Below are 19,254 nucleotides of genomic sequence, written 5' to 3' on the forward strand. Positions count from 1 at the left end.
CTAAAACTCCTTCAATTGTCCAGCTTTTCAATTGCCCAGTTAATCAATAATTAAAAAGGCTACGATTGGTGCTTCTACTTCTATGAAGTCGAATAGTTGTGGTACCTAGTAAAAGAGTTTTGAAAGCTATCAGGTTGACTACTGATACAGTACGACGAGACTTGTGATCATAAGACCAACCTCATATTGCTGGCTACTGAATATATATAACAAAGCCTGCTAATTCATCAAAAAAGTAATCGTCTTAAGCTTTCGTCTTAATTAATTTGCTTCAAAATTGCTCTAGGCTAGATTATTTAAAACGAGCCTCTACTATGCGCTAATTAACCGTTGCTTCTAGAGCACGACAATCCCATAAACAAGCAAAACTAACAAGCGGTGTTGAGATGCAACTGCAAACAGAGAAATTCAACGATTCTCTTCAACAGCACCTGCCGCCGCGGTTAGAGGACACTACAGGGGTATAAATGAATCGCTTCATCGGCTCGTATAAATTCTCCACGTAATGAACAGCGCGTTTTCTGTCGGCTTTGCTCGTTCAGATGTTGCATTCCACGATCCACCGCCTCTCGTTTTTGCATTTCTACCCTATCTTCACTACGCCAATCAACAGTTGCGTTGCCATCTGTTTTGCCAGTTCAAGCTCATGACCTAGTCGTTAGGCCACTCTCACTCATTGTTCCGCCTACGTGAAATATGATAGCGGTGGATTTGTTTCGAAACTTTTAGGATTCGCTTATACGTTTCAAGAGGGTTTATTGTTATGACAACTTCGAACTGTTATAGGAGCATAAAATACAGCATCCACGGGAACAGTGAGGGTAGAGATCGAAAGGGAATAGGTTTCTCAATAAAGGATTTATTCATTTGTTGTATAATAAACTGACGAGCTTGTTGGGAGTGGAGAAAGAGAGTACAAAAGTGGAAAAGGGAAGGAAGCTGAAAGCAATAGGGAACTCTGTTACTATTTATGAATTTTTTTTAGGTAGATCTATGTTATAAAATTTGAACATAAGGTTACTGTTTGTAGAATTCAAAGCAAGCTAAATGGAGAAGCACATTAATTATACAAAAGAAAATTATTGAGTAACTATGTTGTGCAGATTGTGAAGTACCCCAGGATGAATAAATCTTCTTAATATGAAGTAAAATATCTGTTGTAGAAGTTATTAATAATCATGTAGAGAAAAATCAATGTGAAACTTTCTTTTGCCCACTACCATATATGTGAATAATTGTAAGGACACGAAATAGAGTATTCTTTAAGCTGCACCAGAAAATGCAGAATAAAGTGCTAAATAAAGAAGCAGGTGAAACCTTCCATAGACTAGCAAGCTACACACACAAAAGGAAACCTTTGAATAATGTATATCGTTTTTAATCGCATATCCAATAATTGTTTCATTATTTTTTAATAATTCGACTATTCAAAGTCGACTTAACACGTTTCATTTTTAATATTCGGAGCTCTATTTTAGCTAGCTACTCCTGTAAAAATACCAACACACCCCAATCGTAGCTTGTAATTATCGTCAGCTCGATTCTTCTTGAACCACCAGTAATCACGAGATTGCGTTTATTTCCTGTTATTTGTCGAGTGCAGGTTGATAACGACCAACGAATGATCACGTGTAAGATATTATATCCGCCGATTCGTATCCAGCCTCCAAACTCTACTGACGTAGAAGTCGATACGTTATCAGTAGGGAGGATCCCATTGGGGATGATGTCAATAAGAAACCGCCAATAGCGATTTCTCGATACTAATTATCGGGTCCGAAAGCTGAGATATTACTTAGTCACAAAGTATTAATTCCACGAACACGATCTGACGTAAATGAACTTCTTTTTTCTGAATTTTAATCTTTTACAACTTGTTAAAAAAAAATGTACAGAAATTTCAATTGTTTTTTGTTTTAATATCTGTCATTTTTAAAAAATTATTAAATACAATTTTCATATAGATTGAAAAAATGTTTTTACTTTTTTCTCAGGGTCTTATTTCCATAGAAGGTCCAAATTATTCTGAACCTCTGTATTATCAACAATTTACGGCAGTCAAAACTAAGGCAATGGATTACAGAGAGCCTCACATCTTCCAGATAAGACTAATTGCAAATAGCGGTAGAACGCAAAGGAGCTCCTAAATCCGTCAGTGATAAGTGAGTTTAATTATTCTTATATCCTTTACTATCAAGACCTTGCAGAACTTGCTGTTAGATTTGCCAAGAGGGATACTCAAATTATCAACTATTTGAAAACTATAGAGAGATTATTTAGAGAAATTTTTGATTTAAATATATCTAGTTAATTTGGAGAATGCAAAATTAAATAAAAGAAATATCCATGTGAGTTGATTTCAGGAATCTGTCCCTCGTTATTAACTCGTCAATAAGTCCTTAGACTACAGTGAAGAATAATTGTAAAAGTAAGAGGATTGTATAAGAAAGAACTATAAATCATTCATAATCAGAAATTCATAATTAAAAAAGTTCTTTATCTTCAAATTCATTGAAGAAGTTTCGAAGCCTATTAATATATTATAATTTTATGCACTTTAATTTTACATGGCAATGAATTAAATAAATATAAAGCAGATATTAACGATCTCTCGTTAGCGTGCGCAAGGGAACAAAGGCATTGTCCTTGAAGGATTGAACCACTTGGAGGAGTTTGATTTCACGGAGTAAATCACGAGTTTCTGACCATCTTTTGACGGAACACGAGTAGACAATGGTCCTTTCGAACAATAGTCGTACATTGAAAGTGGTCTACTTGCACAGTTGCAATGCTAGAATCAATTGGAATGTTCTGATACTTGAAACTTCTCTTACCGTGTTACGCGCTCAGCTTCTTCGCAAATTAATATTATACGGTTCTGTCATTTGGCACGTGGAAATTTTATTCACTCAAATTTTGTTACTGAGTACTCCAATATAATACAATTATATGAATATTAATGCAAAATTTGTATGAAACCAGAAAATATGAAAATTATGTGAAAATAGAAAATACCTAATTAACTAGAATTTATAATATATGTCCTATATTGTATTAGAGAATAATACAACATATGTCATTTATTTCTCATGAGAAGTTCCCTGAAAAGCATTGCCTCTAATGTGTTCCAGGAGACTTCTCATGGGACACGATCAGTACTCTTTGTGCATTCACGTATTTCTGTCTTACATTGACAAGGTTATAGCAGCCCTTAATAATTAAATTCCCCTTTTCTTAAGCTAGTATTCGGTGGGTCTCAAGGAAGACAGACCCATCTGCAGTCTTAAAGCGATTTACCAAAGCAAAAGTCGTATTCACTTTTTATCACGAGTGCATTCATGTTACATAGAAACCTGAGGGGCTGTAGAAAGCAGCGACTGCAACACAACCATCGCAACTATTTCGGCAGTTCCATGTATATTTAATTTATACGAAAAGCCGCAGAAGGCTTCAGCGTGGAGAACGAAATTTGCGAATGCAGTGCATCTAATAATTTAGATGACCAAGTTACAGGACGAATTGCATTCGTTTCTGCAAGAAATTATCTTTTTCTGATCAATACGCTTTTTTTTAATCAATCAATGAAATTAGAGCACGTTAACGAAAATGTTCTTATAAATGATTGTAATGATAGGAATGAATAAAACACCAGATGTTAATGATAAAGGATAATTTTGTAGACAGGCTTACCTGAATAAAACAGAAGTCCATTAGGCTGTCTGGTTTTGAACTGCAAGCAGATGGATTCCTGCGTGCTGAGAACTGGATTCCCTTTGCTCAAGTCTATCGTAAGGTACTCTGTACCTCTAAAGGAGGCCTCAGAAGGTGCTTTATCTATAAGCAAAAAGATTTCAAAGTTATGTTTACTGGACAAATATTTTACAACTGTTGAGATATATAATAAAAATAGGTACACGTGTTCGTGACAAAATTTGTGAGAAAATAGCTTGAAAAGTTACGACGTAAAATACACACGTGGCCACAAGGTAATTAGAGAAATTAGTAGGTCGTAGGAGCGTGCAACTTTCAAGCCAGTAAACTAAATACCGCGCCGACACTTTTCCATTGGGCGAGTCATGCAAGTTGGAGTTATAGTACCTGTCTCGTTAGGGACAGAAAAAATGGTAGCAGGAAAAATTGAAAACTATAAGGGAGTTTTATTTCCCTCTACACTTTCATAAGTGCAGCGATGCACTGTTGAAGTGCAATACATTTTTTTTCAATTCATTCAACCCTTCATTTTTCTCATAATGGAGTAGAAGAACTCTTCATGTATCACTTGATAATATGTAGATATATGTTCTAGAAAACATGAATCTTCAGTCAATAATATGTTGACTCTAATAGATTTTAGAATATTAATATTTATATACAAAAATATTTGTTTGTTTAATTAGTATAATTATAACTCCATTTATATATTAAATCAGGTTTTCTATGTCTACTTTCCATGAGTTTAAAATAATTAATTTTCTTTATTCCAGTAATGAAAGACTGACAATTTTTTACAGAAAGATCACCAGCATGTTTCAATCAATCGAATAGATTAATAAATTCTGTCTTTACATAACAGAAAAATCCCTATCAAAGGTTTACCAATGACCAGAGCGTAAATGGAATAAATATTCCGGCGACTTTGTCGAAATTAATAAAGCTCCCGACAAAGATGCACCAGCATCGGCTTCAGCTTAATTAAAAGCAACGAGCGAGACGAAGCTCCTCTCTGGCTCCTTTTTCTTTTTTTTTTTTTTAATACACTCAAGGTTTTTAACTCAGTCTCGAGACGTCTGATCTCGCGTCCGTGACGAGTGCACGCCCGAGCAAGACCTCTCTCATTATTTTCCATCGTCCCATTGTTATCATGCAGCCAAACAAAGCGCATCGAGGCAAGGCCAGGCAAAAAGGCTATAAGACGAGCTTTAATGGCTTTGGCGTCGCGCCAAATCGCGACGCTCCGAAGTTGAATGCACCGACCTCCCCGCGATTGAAATGTTCATTATCACCGCAAATCATCCACCAATCTGCAAGGGTGGAGCGCGATTCCTCTGAGGATCCGTCGTATCGGCCGAAACAATTTTCGAGCCACTTGCTGGTCCATAATTGGATTAAAAGGGGAGTTAGCTGGGTTTCGAGCTCCTAGCGGGATCGTGATAGTGGATAGATACATGATCAGAGGTTTTCACATCTTAGTGTCTGTATATCGTACCGATTTCCAGGTTTTTGTGTACTACCATTCGATATACAGAGTGTTTCATAACATGTGGGACTCAATTCGGGAGTTGATTGTACGTTTAAAAATAATGAAAAAGAGTCATACAAATACGTGTCCTATCTGTTTTCGTTTATAAGATGTAATGAATTTTGTATTTTAATTACTTTTAGTGCTCAAAATGACCAGTTTGCATTTGAAGACAAGCCTGGGTGTTCGATAGGTATCAAGAATTTTAAGGAGCGATTCTATAAGCTGAAATGATACGAAAATGAAGAATGAGAAAAATGCGTTTGAGGCCTCGTTCTAGAGTTATTAATTGTTGAGGAAATGCTTAAAATTCGCGTGAAATTTGTCTGACTTGAGATTTATTCTACTAGTTTTTCTATGTCTGCCTTGGGAGCTATTCTACTGGTTTTGCTTTGTCTGGCTTGGAACCAATTCTACTGGTTTTGCTATGTCTGGCTCGAGACTTATTCTACTGGCTCGGCTGTGCCTGATTTGGAACTTATTCTACCGATATCTCTGCCTCTGATCCAACTACTATAGATCGACAGTGGAATAACTCCTAAGAGGGACACATTTCAGAAGAATTATCAGGCGATTTCTCAACGATTAATGACACTGAAACGAGAAATTAAACGCAGTTTTGTCATTCTTGATCTTCATTTTATTTTGAAATGTAGGATCATCTCTTGAAATTTCTGATACCTGTCGCCGAACATTTTGTACAGCATTCACAATGTCGCGGTTCAGTTCAGGAAAATTTTGTTAAATAATTTTGGAGAAATTGTAAAATACGTGCATATCATTTAGCTTAAAAAATTCGTTTTTTATTCACTTTTGTTAGGTATTTGCTATTTTCTATAAAAAATATTTCTCGAACAGCACATTGTCGTCGAGCAACCAATGTCACATGTGGACCTCATAACACGATCAATAAGAGAATTCCATGGACATAAGCCGCAGGTTGCAGTAAACTGTGCAATAAAAATAATTGCTTATCTTTGCCTGTGGCTTTTATAGGTAGCACTGGAAGCAAAAAAAAGCTGTAAATAGCGCTGACGCACGCAACACTGTTACTACCGTCTTCGATAACGTCGATTTTTTCAAAGTAGAGACATTATCTGTTGCAAACAGTTCTACTTCCCTTTTTTATGATAGTTAATATTTCTTTGTTATATTCAATGAATGAATTTCTATATTTTTATACACTATAAATAAACGTACATGTCAATACAAATTTTAATATTAAAGATTTATTTTACAGTTATTATTCATTTTCATCTTATTATTCTGCTATTTCATTTCACCACATTTGTTATGATTATTGCATTTTGATTAAATTTCAAATCGCAAAATTGAAATCTCAATTAAAGCAATTATTTATAGTTTACTCTGCATCAATTTATTTAATTGTTACAGAAACCAGAAATATTCTGACGTTAAAAGCTGCTAAAGAATCTACCCCCTTTCCATGAATATGGCATTTAATGACGTAACATTGTTGACTTGCAACTCTCCTAAGTCGTTTCAATCCCCACGAAAGCGGTGCTCGTATATCAAAACGATCACCAAGTTGTTTGCGATTGTAGCGTCCGCTGCCTCATGAGAAAGGCACTTTCACAAATGGGAGAGCCTGGCCATACACCAGAAGATCGCCCCGACGGATCTCGTTTTTATGTCTGTAAGAGACGTAGTCGAGCGTGTATGTGCGTACACGCCACCCTTCTCCGCTGTTCGTTTCGCACACGACACGCGTGGCGTCATTAGCCATGTCAAAGGGTGAAATCCTCTGGACCTTCTCTCTCCCTATTCTCCTCGCTTTACGTTCGCTCGTTTTTGTCCTAAGAACATAAGGTGAATCGATATTGGAAGAAAGGCGACGTGAAAAAGGCAACAAGTCAGGCAACGAGAGTCAAAAGCCTATTAAACAAAAGCAGTTTACATTAACTTCATTAAACGTGGAGCTTGAAAGATGCTCGTGAGGGAAATGGTGTGTTAATGTTCTTAGGATAATCCTATATTCTGAGAACGAATTGTGCGGTATGGCAGCTAATTTTTTGGCGAAAAATGTATATAAATTGCATCAGCTCCCAAAAGCAGGGACACAACTTAATAGAAAATATTTTACAGAAATTTATTTTGAAATATTTTAGCAGAAAATTATTTCTTTCTTGTTCAATATTCCTAGTAACCTTTTTGGTTTCGAAAATTCCTATTTCATCAGCTCCCATGAAGAATGACAAAACTTAATAGAACACATTTTACAGGAATTCGATTTGAAACTTTTTAGCAGAAAATTATTCCTTTTTTCCTCAATTTGCCTGATGGTCCTTTTGGTTCCGAAATTCTCTATTAAAAATTGTAATATGAATGAAATACTGTCCAAGCACGATTAGGAAATTACGAAACGTTCATTTAGGATCTATTAACGATGTCAAAGTGAGGAACTAGAAGAACGAGGATTTGGGATCCAATATCCTCATAAATCCAGTGATGCAGTGAAAGAAATCTGCTCGGGAGCGCGGCGAAACGAGTGTCGAACTTTCTTCATAATTCAAATCGCTTGCGGTGCATCGGGGGCGTGTTTCACAATTAATCGAGAAGCCAGCGAGCTTTAACGTTGTTCGAGCCCCCTTCGTCGACAACCCCTTTTCGCTCCAGTTGCGCTGCTCGCTGGCGCGCCCTGTCTCTACTTCTCGCTTTTCTCGAAGCGAACTGGAAGGTATCGCGTGCTGAAGAGTTCTCCTTCAACCGGTAGGCTTGTCTCGACCGCTGCTCAATGAATGGGAGAATCGTGTTAGCGTCAACCACACGTATTTAATGAGCTCTGCCTCGGTTATCGGCGTCGCGTTAAATCGCTTCGACGTTCCCGACACTATCGCTTTCCTTCCAGTTTCTCCCGAACACGTTTCATTTTTCTTGCACGGCCAATCTCTCTTACATTCGATCCACTGCACTGTCATTTCTGCTCAGTTTCACTTCTCGTCGATGACGGTCGTTCTTTGCGCAGAGTGTCTCGTTTGAACTTATTGACTTGAATTCAAATTAAAAAAATGTTTTTGGACAAATGTTAACTGAAAATGTTTCTCACTCGAGGTTTCTCCTCAAATTGTATACTCTTTACGCGTCGAAGAAGATACTTTAGTACACTTGTGCTTGACTTCAATTTGAAGTCTATCCTCTCAGGAATGAAGCATAAATCTCGCTGATGATAGAAATGATTTAGAAGAAGGAAAGATGTAGAGGGAGCATTTGCAATTTTTTTTTAGGATAATCTGTGCAAGATTAACATGGTTCTCAGGTTGAATTGACAGGACTGGTTTAGTTGTAATACGTTACAATAAGCAATACAGATTTAGTTGTAATAAGTTGGTAAGACTCATCTTGCATAAATCATCCTAAAAAACAGAAAAACATATCGCAATAATCCCTCCATATTTTTCTTACCTCTAAAAGAAATTATCTCATGCTCTATAATAATGTAAATTTCTAATAAGGAAACACAATATACGTAAAAAATGGTTAGTACTCAATTATAATAATAATTAATAAGATTTCTTTATATTTCAATAACCTAAGCATTCTCATATATAGCAAACTGTTACTAAGTAATTTTCTAAGAGTAAACGAGATCACTAAACAGTTTCATAGAAGCTCCATACAAAGTGCTACACTGCTTCGAAGAAGTAATTTACCACCTGTCAAGTATTTTCAATAAAGGCTTCACCAGATTCAGCGGCGAGAGCAAGCAAACGAAACCTTAGTTCAGTCATTGCTTAATTGCTATGTAATTGCGCCACTTTGGTAGGTATCCACGATGTTCTCGAAAAGTTGCGATATCAATTAACCCGGAATATTCAATTCGCGCGAAAGTGGGTTGATTACGGGGAAACGGGCCGCGCTAATTGCACTATACTTACGTTCGCCGTTGGAAATTACTATGAAATCGAACAGTCGATTTGAGCGAGTGTGAGATGGCGCAGCAAATGACCCCCAATGGGGCAAAACCGACTAGCGACTGCGACACACCAGTTTACCGGATATCGTGCAATTAGGCTGCCTGCAAGATACATCCGCTTAAAGATCGGTCACTTTATGGTAATTACGTTACACCAAATGGCACTGCTTCTTGCATCATCGCTTTTGACGTTCCAATACTGAGACAAATACAGTTAGTACGGGAATATCGATGTAATTGATAAGTGTCCCTCTTTTCGCAAAATGTTTGCTTTCGGGGAAAATTCATATGATCGTCTGTCTCCATCGATTTTATTTTAAGTCGAAGAAACTTGAAAGAACGACAGAAGTATGAGAGACTGATTCTACAAGCCAGTATAATATAATACCTTCAGGCGCTACTGTAACTGTACCTTTTCAATTTTTATCATAAAATAAATAAATAACACGAAAACCAGGAATAATGAAATTGTGTGAGAGGTTTCGTGTCAGTGTTAGTGCAAGTGGAAGTCTCTTGAATGTGGCTGACTGAGTTGTGACTTATTCTACTGATGACTTCCGTTAGCCAGGTTAGACACAGCGATGTCAGTAGAGTAAGCTAGTAGAATAAGTCGAGTCAGACACAATTCACGTGCGTCTTAGATATACATATCTTTAACAATTACCTCAGATACTAAGCCTGAAATACAATGAAATACAGTGTGAAATCACCTCTTAGAATTTCCCTCGCATGAACACCTGTCTACCTTATATTAATCTATTTCACTATCCCCTCATACATGCACAATAAATAAAAACCAATTTAACTAAACAGCAGTTTCGAAAATTATTCTCACATATTAGTCGATTAATGCGTCAATATTGCCCCGAGCATTAATACTTCACAGTATCTAAAATTTCTGTAACATCTAAGCTTCAAATTAATCAAGTTCCAGGTAACATACTTTCCGAAATACCGATGGAGCTTATTATATAATCCAAGATTACTAAACGACACAATTTCCTAGAGGAGAAATCACGGGAAATGGCAAACAAGAAAGAAGTTAAAAGCTTCAGTTCGTGTTATAGTTTCCATGCATCTTAGGATAGTAGTATGACTTTATCGCGATCATGCGATACATACGTCTTACAGGACAAATCTGTATGAACGATTCGAAGACGGGATCCTTTGCGCAGACGTGCAAACAATATCCACCATTACTAATCCGTATTAATCGTCCACCATTCATTAGAAAGTCAGCGATGGGTGACCTTTCTCTGGAGGGGTGCTTATGCCACGTAGCTCCACACCTGGTGTACTCCCACGATCAATCGCTCCCACTCACCCCTCTCCTTTTACCGTAAATCTCTCAGGCATACCCTCTACCCTTATGCAGTCGCGCAGATAATGACCGAGTAAGCTCAAATGTTAACGAAGCGACGCTTGCGCGCTTCAAAAAGCAATTAAGAAAAAGGCGTCTAATTAAGTAGAACGCAGCTTCCTGATAGTGAGAGGTGTATTCCATTATGAATATTGTGGGATGGGAGCTTACAGACTCGCTGCATGGGAGCAGGCGGTAATGAGAAAAAATAGCGACTTGGTGGAGTTTCTAACAGCGAGCCTGATCATGGATGAGAGTGTGGTTGGTTTAAATTTTCTTATCAAGGTTCTCCTCTTGTTCAATTTTTAAAACTTGGAAAAATAGCTATCGTCGAGAACCCAGTCCTTGGGTTCTGATCAGAACCCAATTTCTGATCAGTTTAGTATTTAAATGCTTCACATATTCTTATTTTTGAGATATTGACATTCGAAGTTCTGAACCTGAATTTTGTACTGTAGATTTCGTGTTCTTAATTCTCACTTTCACGAAGAAAATTCCTTTAGTTCATTTTCCCTTTTGCTGAAAACATGCCATCCTCAGAATTTGAAGTAATACACCAACTCAATTGTTTTGATAATACGACACATGCCCTTTGCCACGTAATCTCTCCTCAAGCTCCCAACACTTGACACGAAACACCCCGTATACTATTTCGCGTCCAAGCCCCTTCATGTAAAGGCCATTTCCAGTTCGTTCGTAAAATAACTCTCGGGATAATTCTCGCGCTGCGGATCAAAGCACAGCGAGAAAAGGGAAGCACTTGGCAACACGCAGAGCTGCCGTAGAGGCTCAGCGAAAAGAGCCGAAGAGCAGGGCAAACGCTGTAAACCGAAAGAAGAAACCCTGTGTAAGGTGCGTCGGAAGCACGAGCCTCCGCGTCGTCAGTGTTTCGCTTTTACTGCGCAAAGTAACGAGCCACCGTCGCAAATAGAAAGTCACGAGGAGATTTTAATAAATTTCGACGGCTCTAGGAGACGATAAAAGTGGCATTAACTGTGTCGTTCGATCTCATCTGCGACGTCCTCGTGCGCCTCGTCCTCGTCCATGCGGGATTAGCCGAGTAATCTCTCGAAGTGCTTTGAGGACGGGAGTAACGAGATCCCGAGAGGAACGAAGACCTTTTCTCATCTTGGGAGTCATGCTGCTCAACGCGTTTTCTTCTATCCTGCCTTCTTTCCGCCGACCGATCCTCGACCACGCGGAAAAAACTTTCCACCCGGAATAAACTCTCCTCCTTTCCTCCTCCTCTGCCTCTTCAATGCGATACTGCTGCTCGGTTTTCTGAAGAAGAAGGGCCAGCGCTGCAGCGACGGGGGAAGGGTAATGCTCGCCTTAATGGAAGCCTGACACTGTTTGGAGCTTCGAGCAGTTAAATGTTCGCTTCCTCGAGTAAACTCCAAGCGAACAATCGCGATCGCTTGATAAATATTTAGGACTCGTTCAAACTTTAATCATTTTTCGACTCGTGAGGTCAGACGAACGCTCCAAGACCATGATCGTTAAAGAATCGAAGGTTGTGGCCGAGTCTCTGAATTTTTCCTGACCTCCGCGCTGAAATTTTTAAATAATTCTGGGGAGGTTATTTCTTATACCGACTCGGAACGAGTTTCTGCAATTTGCTGCCACGGGGGCTAATGAAGTTTCCTTTCTTCTCATGCTCTCTCTTCGTTTTTAGAGTAAAATAAAGAAATGTTAGCTGTTTCGTTAACTGATACAGTTCTTCTTTCAGTACTTCTGGTGCTAGAGAAGAGTTAAATGTGTTGCCAGCTAGTAGCTTAGCTCATGGAGCTTGTAAGCTGATTCATAAAATATATCTTATAGCTACTACTCGTATTTTATGCAATAGAAATAAACTGTATTATATTTCTGCGTGATAATTATGAGATTAAGAAACAGGTTAAGAAATATCCTTTTTGTGTATGACCAATTTTATGTTCTATTTTTAATGCAGCTGACAAACATGCAGGGAGATATTCTAAACTACAGTATTATTCTTATTAGAAAAGTAAAATTGATGCAAAATTAACATTCTCTAAATATTCAATTTATTTAAAAAGGAACTATCACTATTTACTTCACTCAAGTACATAAAGCATCTTCTCTTATAATTCTATCACAGTTAAAATAAGAATTACTAAAAATGTAGATCATTAGTCAGAAGATGTTAACAATAATTTCTCCCTTCAACAGATCCTTTCGACTTCTCTCTTAACGAAGGAATAAGTATCTCTTAACGACTTCCCTCGTTCGAACCCAGACACAATCACCTTTTTCACACAGTAGTCACAAAGGATATCGATAATCAAACCCAGCTCCTCCGACTTGGCGAGCTGATTAAATACCAGCACCGTCGTTGCTCTATTTTATTTGCAACACTCCTCAGGCTACTTTTCGCGTGCAATAAAGTAAATTATCTCTTAAGCTTAAACTCGCTGCTCGACGCTGGCGGAGGCGTATAAAGTATGGGATGTAGCCTGTTTAATAAATCTCGATGGTTCACGGGGATAAGAGTGTGTACTAAAGATGTCGTTCGATTTATTCCCTGCCTCCTTCTCGTTGTATCCTCTATACATCCTGAGGATTATCGGATTAATCTGGGGAGTCGTTCGATGGAGGAAAGGAGCTCGAAATTGTAAGGGAGACTTTCAATAAAATTGATTTCAACTCTGTCCTCGCCCCTCAAGCCGAAACGTTCTATCGAAATCTCCTAAGAAACACGGACCAATCCGAAAATATGTCCCCTCGAACTACGTGTCGAAGTGGATTCACACTGCTGATGGTATACGTCCCTGGGATTGGTTTCATTGGGAACTCGTTACTGGAAGGAACTTTTTCAGAACTCGTTAGCTGGGGCAAGAAGTTCGTCGAAATTTTTGAGAAATAAGATGCGATATGCCTCTCCCAAGTTTCATCCCATGAAATATTACGTGTTTACGTCATTAAAACTTCGATCCTCCGAAAGAGAAAATTTCGGATTCGTTCGATGGGCTAACTCCTTGGGTTACGAAGGGAGGAATTACTTTTGAGCATCCAATTAGAAGCAGGGGATTTAAAAGTTACTAAGAAAACTGGATGCTTTTTATGGCATGCTTTGCAAGAATTTTAGCGATTAATTTCTTCACTTTTAGTTGCCTCGCTTTGAGGAGCTGGATTATTCAGCATTGAGAGGAAAATATACTTTTTCCTACGTTTTTGTTGCTTTAATACACTATTTTTTTCTGTAATGATAGTAATCATTACAACCTTGATGAAACTTGTCCTAACTTTCCATATACATTCTCTAACATTTCAAGATACAAAAATTCTCTCGTTTTACTACAATTTATTACCTCTTTGCGAAGTGATAAATACTATTCTCCAAATGTACTTTAGATCAGCTGAATCAATGAATTATTTTTTCCTTTATGCTGCACACCAATTTTAAAAATGCAGTTTCGAGACAACAGGGTTTAAAGTTTCCTCGTAAAAAAGTTAACAGTGCAAGCGAGAGTCCTCTTTCAGAAACGACTTAAAATTTCAGTCTGAAATATTTACACCACATTCTCGAGATGTAAAGCCATTGTTCCATGCATTAAAAACGAGATCGACTTTTTGACCTCTTGCTTGAATCTTCCCCTTAAGCACCTCACGAAGGCTGTCAAAGCCTTTGCTTCGACTAGGCTCCAGGTCAGAATATAGACAAGCATAATGTCCCCACCGATTTCGATAGACACGTTCACCCGTAATCGCTGCTTATCAGTATTCGCAGCTCTCCGTAAACAGCCTTTCGCTATCTGCCCCAGCCAAGAGACGGGTCGTACTACTTTTCCTGAAGAGCTATTCGCGGGAGCTCGTATCTATCGGCTTGATGTTCCACCGAGGAATGCTCGCATCTGCTCTTCCCTCTTCTCAGAACAGCTCGTGAGCGCAGATACGAGGCCGAATGATATTTCTACAGCGTTTAATGTCGCACGATATTCGGTAAAACGAACCTTGAAGAAGACGACAAAGAGTGCACTCGCTCGACCAATGAGAGGTCACGTTGCCCCTGGGAAGTATGGGAATGATACGACTCGCTAAGGGAAACTGCATCTGCGGACTTCCATGCCACAAAATGCCGAGGAAGAAACTGCCTCGGCCTGATAAGGCGACCCAAACGCGAAGAACTCTACTATTCTTATATATTTCACGTAATTCTGAATGTCGAATGTGCAGGGTGCTTTGCTTGACGCTGCTATAGACAACTTGTTGCGAGTTTATGGCAGGTAGGCATGTACATGACCTTGTTTGCAAGTTGAATTAATTAGGGACGTTTTTGATCAATTAATCCTCCCTAATTAACCCTGTTGCTCCATTGGAAGCTGTTTGGTTTAAAATACTTTCCATATAATTTTATTTATGTGCAGCTACCGAGTGTATTCAGAAAAATGTTTAAAATGAGGACCTCTTTAAAATGTGAAACTGAAATAGGGTTTAACGAGAGATTTGGAACGAAGTTGTTTATTCATTTTGTATTTATAAGTTAATGAAATTTACTTCGGGTCTAATATATCTGTTGTGACCTGTGTGGTGACGTACAGGACGGGTACGGGTTTGTGAGCGATCAAAGGATTAGAATTCGCTGGGTGATTTCCAATCAGTTTATTGAATAGCTAAATTGAACTGGATTGACTTTTGCAAGTGGTCACTCCAGCGTGCACCCTTCGAAGGTCTGTCCATCAATCTCCCTGTTTCTGTGGAATACCGTGGTTTTGTTAACTATATTGAGGTTTGGTGACGTAATCAATGATCACACATTACCATGTACGTGTGTAGATGTATGTGGGTGCGAGATAAGACAACATAAGTCAGCTTTCTGGGAAACTCTGGTTGTCACCTTAAAATTAATTGAAGACTACAAGATAGGATTCACATATTGGATACAAGCTTTTACGATTATTATACTCGCAGGAGATGTTAAAAATTATTTTAGTCCTCATTTCCATACAGCAATACACAAAATGACGGCAGTAATCTAGCAAGATCATTAAAATTAGCTTCATACCACTCTAATATCAGATTAATGTATAAGTAACAAGATTATTTGGCAATAATGTCTTGTATGTCGTTACTTATGCATGAATTTCCCATTTTAATCGGTATTAGGTAATTACAGTCATTAAGTAAGTGAGTGTAATTACGCCATACGGTCACCATTAGCCTCGATACGTGCTTTCACGTTCGCTAATGGAATAATTCTTCTACCTGCTGGTCATGTATGTTCGTTTTATAAGGTTTGGATATAAATAACTAACGACTGATAAATGATTTCGATTAAGCCATTAACTCAATAATCTTGATGAGTCCATTATCGAAAAGATTACGACGACTTTATTTTAGCAAAATGTTATTTTCTTTCTTGGTCAAATTACATTTCTTGATCCAATCAAAACTATCTGAGAACGATTTTATAAAAATGGTAAGTGGAAACTACCATAAAGTAACGTACACTTTCAACTTACTATTATTCCAAATTACTATAAACATTACTAGTAACACCTTTACCATTCCTTTCATCTAAAATCAAGCAACTGTCTTGAATTTGTCGAGACTATTTAGTATAATTAATTAGTACTATTCTGAGCGTGTTGCTTAGTACATCCCTTTTAATCAACAATTGCCTTCACTCTCAAATTCCTCGCTATAACTATTCCACTCGAATAGCCAAAGGGCTTTCGTCATGGGAACTCATTCGCCATGAATGCACAAAGGCTCGAAGTAAAATATGCGTGCCCTGATCAATGATGAATCGACGAAGCCTCAATCGTCCTGAATGAATGCGAATCGCGGAATTCCGAGCAGGCGCTCGTCCAGAAACAGCGACCCAAAAATCCTTCCAGGGAGACCTTCTGTTGAATTCACCATTGAATCAATACCTGAATATCCTTGGCTCAGTCTGGGTGCAACACTTCTGTACAAATTCTTGTCATTCATGTCTTGAGCAACTGGGAGGATCGCTATAAGATGAGCTCTGGATTCGTTCAATACCCTAAAGGTACGTTTTCTCCGATAAATTCTTAGTAATGACGTTTTTTATGAGGTTTCAAATGGAATCCTTAAGAATTTTGATTAATCCTTGAGAGTTTTGAATTAATGTTCTGTAGTAATAAGAATCTTTCAATTCGTTGACTTTGTTAATGATATAAGTTTAATAGCTATCTCAGACCTTCAATAAGAAGGAGAAATTCTTGCAGTAAGATAATAGCTATGCGAGGGATTCAGAAGATTCTGTAGGTCCTAATGGAAACCAGAATCACACAACTGATGGCCAAGAAATGTACAGATTTTCCTTAATCCTTTCACCCTCGACGTTGCACGTACACAACACTGTATTTAAATTCACAAGAATTAACATCAAGCCTTAGATACATTTATTTCTAATGGAATTGCATATAGGTAACATTGGTCCTCGAATAATGCTAAATTCACAGCAAAGAATTATAAGAACTCTAAATAATCGTATCCCAACAGACAGTACTGTTCATAAATATTCCAATGCTGTCACACATAAACTATACATTTCTTTATAGAACCTGATGTACATTCTTTCCATTTGTCTCGTATTTCTATTATATCTTGAAATTAGATACATAATAATTAAAATAATTGTATTTTTAGCAGTAAATTATGGTTAGTCTAAGCAATAAATATCGATTGCTACTAATAAATCTATAATCTTCCAAATTTCAAAATCGTTCGAATACATATAAACACTCTTTACATATGAACACTCTTTACATGAACACTGTACACTCTTTGAATGCAATGGTCGCTAAACACCCACAATGCCCTCGTGAATAGAATGCCAAGGTCAGGATTCAGAACAGAAACTAAGAGGAAGCTTCTTCCCAGAACAGAGGAAGCTCCTTTTCAGTTAGAAATTCCGAGCTGGTCAGAAAGTGTCCGCTGGAGTATCCGTGTCCCGCAACGGAATAGTCCTGGCTAGTAAAATGGAGAGGTCGACCCACCTCCGTGCATCCTCGGTTTCCGGTGAAGGATGTCCTCACGTGTCGCGTCGACGTGACGCAATATACATGCTAATACGGTAGCTTTGGCTGCTCTACCAGCCGCAGGACGTCAGAAAGTGTTCTTTGAGATGGTTTAGAAGCATCGAGCGGCATCGTAACCCTTTGAAGTCTCTTCCTACAACCTGGCTACCCTCTTTACCTCCAAGCTTCTATTACTGCTACTTTGATAATTATTCTGGGTAATTTGTTGCCCCCTCTCTTCTTCGGTTGTTAATCTCGTCACATGTTGCTTTGTTTAGATTTCAGATTGTGCCCTTGTTATGTTGTTCATGACGTCGAGGTAATATTTACTTCCTTTCATACGGTGATTGCTTTGGGAAATGACAAATAGAAAACGAGTAGTAGTCAAATTTCACGTGTTGCTTTTGTTTGTTCGTTGGTAATATAATTGCTAATTAAGTCAGAAGTAGATTTCAATCTATTTCCAGTTTGATATTAAGAAGCCAAAATAATACCGCCTATGACATCCTTTCACGAGATTTATGCACGAGTCGCGTGCGTTAGCTAATGCAAATGTTTTCGTAATTAAACATAATAGTTCGCAATTTTGTCCATCGATATGTGGATTCTCATATTTTCATGCCTCTAATTACAGCGTCGCGAGTTGCCAGTTTTTTGCATAGCTAATGGAAAAATCTATACGCCCATGGCAGTCTCTAAAAATACGTTCCATCATGTAGTACTCTGAAACTAAGGTACACAGGATGCGTGTCCCAGTAATTATGAAAATGGCCTACGTCAAAAACTTGAAAATTTTGAATTCGTTACTTACTGAAGGTTGCATTCATTAGGCTACAAAATAAATAATAAATTCAACACTTTCTAGATTTTTAACCTAGAACACTTTCATACCTACTAACACACACATTTATAGGATATGTTTCATTTATTTTATCGTGTAGATTCATCTCCCAAAGCACTGACATGCATTTGTAAATCACCCTGTAGGTATTTGTGCCTTATACCTCACATGAGGTGTACCAGATCTTTGTTAACACTTTGTATAAATCCATCAGTTTCCCCACAGCACATTCCTCACCAACATCAGTGTCCCTTATTCATGTACCTTGTCTCCCCGCATGCGCAAGTCGGTGGAGTAGACAGACAGGGCAGCCCAACAGAAGGCGTTACACCATCAGTCACCCAAGGTGGTAGGTCAGCCACGAAGTGACGACAGAGTGGTAGTCATGCTTCCTTCAGCTGGACACCGCGAGCCATTGCCAGCTATCGGCGCCATTTCCCTCGGATCGCTAGGGTGCATGTCTTTTTGTCGGGGCAACGCACAGCAATGGGAGTCGAGAACGATGGTGATGCGATAAGTAAGTGGTTAATCTCGCGTGCAAAACCCCGCCAAGTGAGCACCGTGCCCCCTGCGGTCCAATTGAATTTATGATTTCGTAGACCCCTTGATTTCGAGACAAGGAACTGGTTAAAATGTATGAATCGCCTGTCTTCCTATATACCCAGACCTTCCACTGAAGTACAGAGGATGATTTATGCACGGTGTTTATGATGTTTTGATCAATGCTCTGCCTGGAGTACTTTGATAGCCAGAGGGCAAAAATGGGGATGATTAATGGAGGTGATAATATGGAATGTTTTAAAAGGGGACTGAGAGTTCATAGTTTTCAGGAACATTCTCTGCGAGAATGCAACTTCCTAGTTTTAGCAAGTT

At 38.3% G+C, this 19,254-nt stretch overlaps 1 protein-coding gene across 1 annotated transcript in view; it reads right to left on the reverse strand.

Annotated features, from left to right (window-relative positions):
* Nrx-1 (neurexin 1) overlaps window positions 1-19,254 on the reverse strand; it is a 370,027-nt gene that overhangs the window by 212,682 nt on the left and 138,091 nt on the right. Inside the window, exon 5 of the mRNA XM_076377439.1 lies at window positions 3,691-3,834. Within this exon, the coding sequence (XP_076233554.1) occupies window positions 3,691-3,834 (144 nt within the window). The remainder of the gene's footprint in view (window positions 1-3,690; window positions 3,835-19,254) is intronic.

Source organism: Calliopsis andreniformis, chromosome 5 (assembly GCF_051401765.1).
Source record: "Calliopsis andreniformis isolate RMS-2024a chromosome 5, iyCalAndr_principal, whole genome shotgun sequence".
In the NCBI taxonomy this organism is placed as follows: Eukaryota; Metazoa; Arthropoda; class Insecta; order Hymenoptera; family Andrenidae; genus Calliopsis; species Calliopsis andreniformis.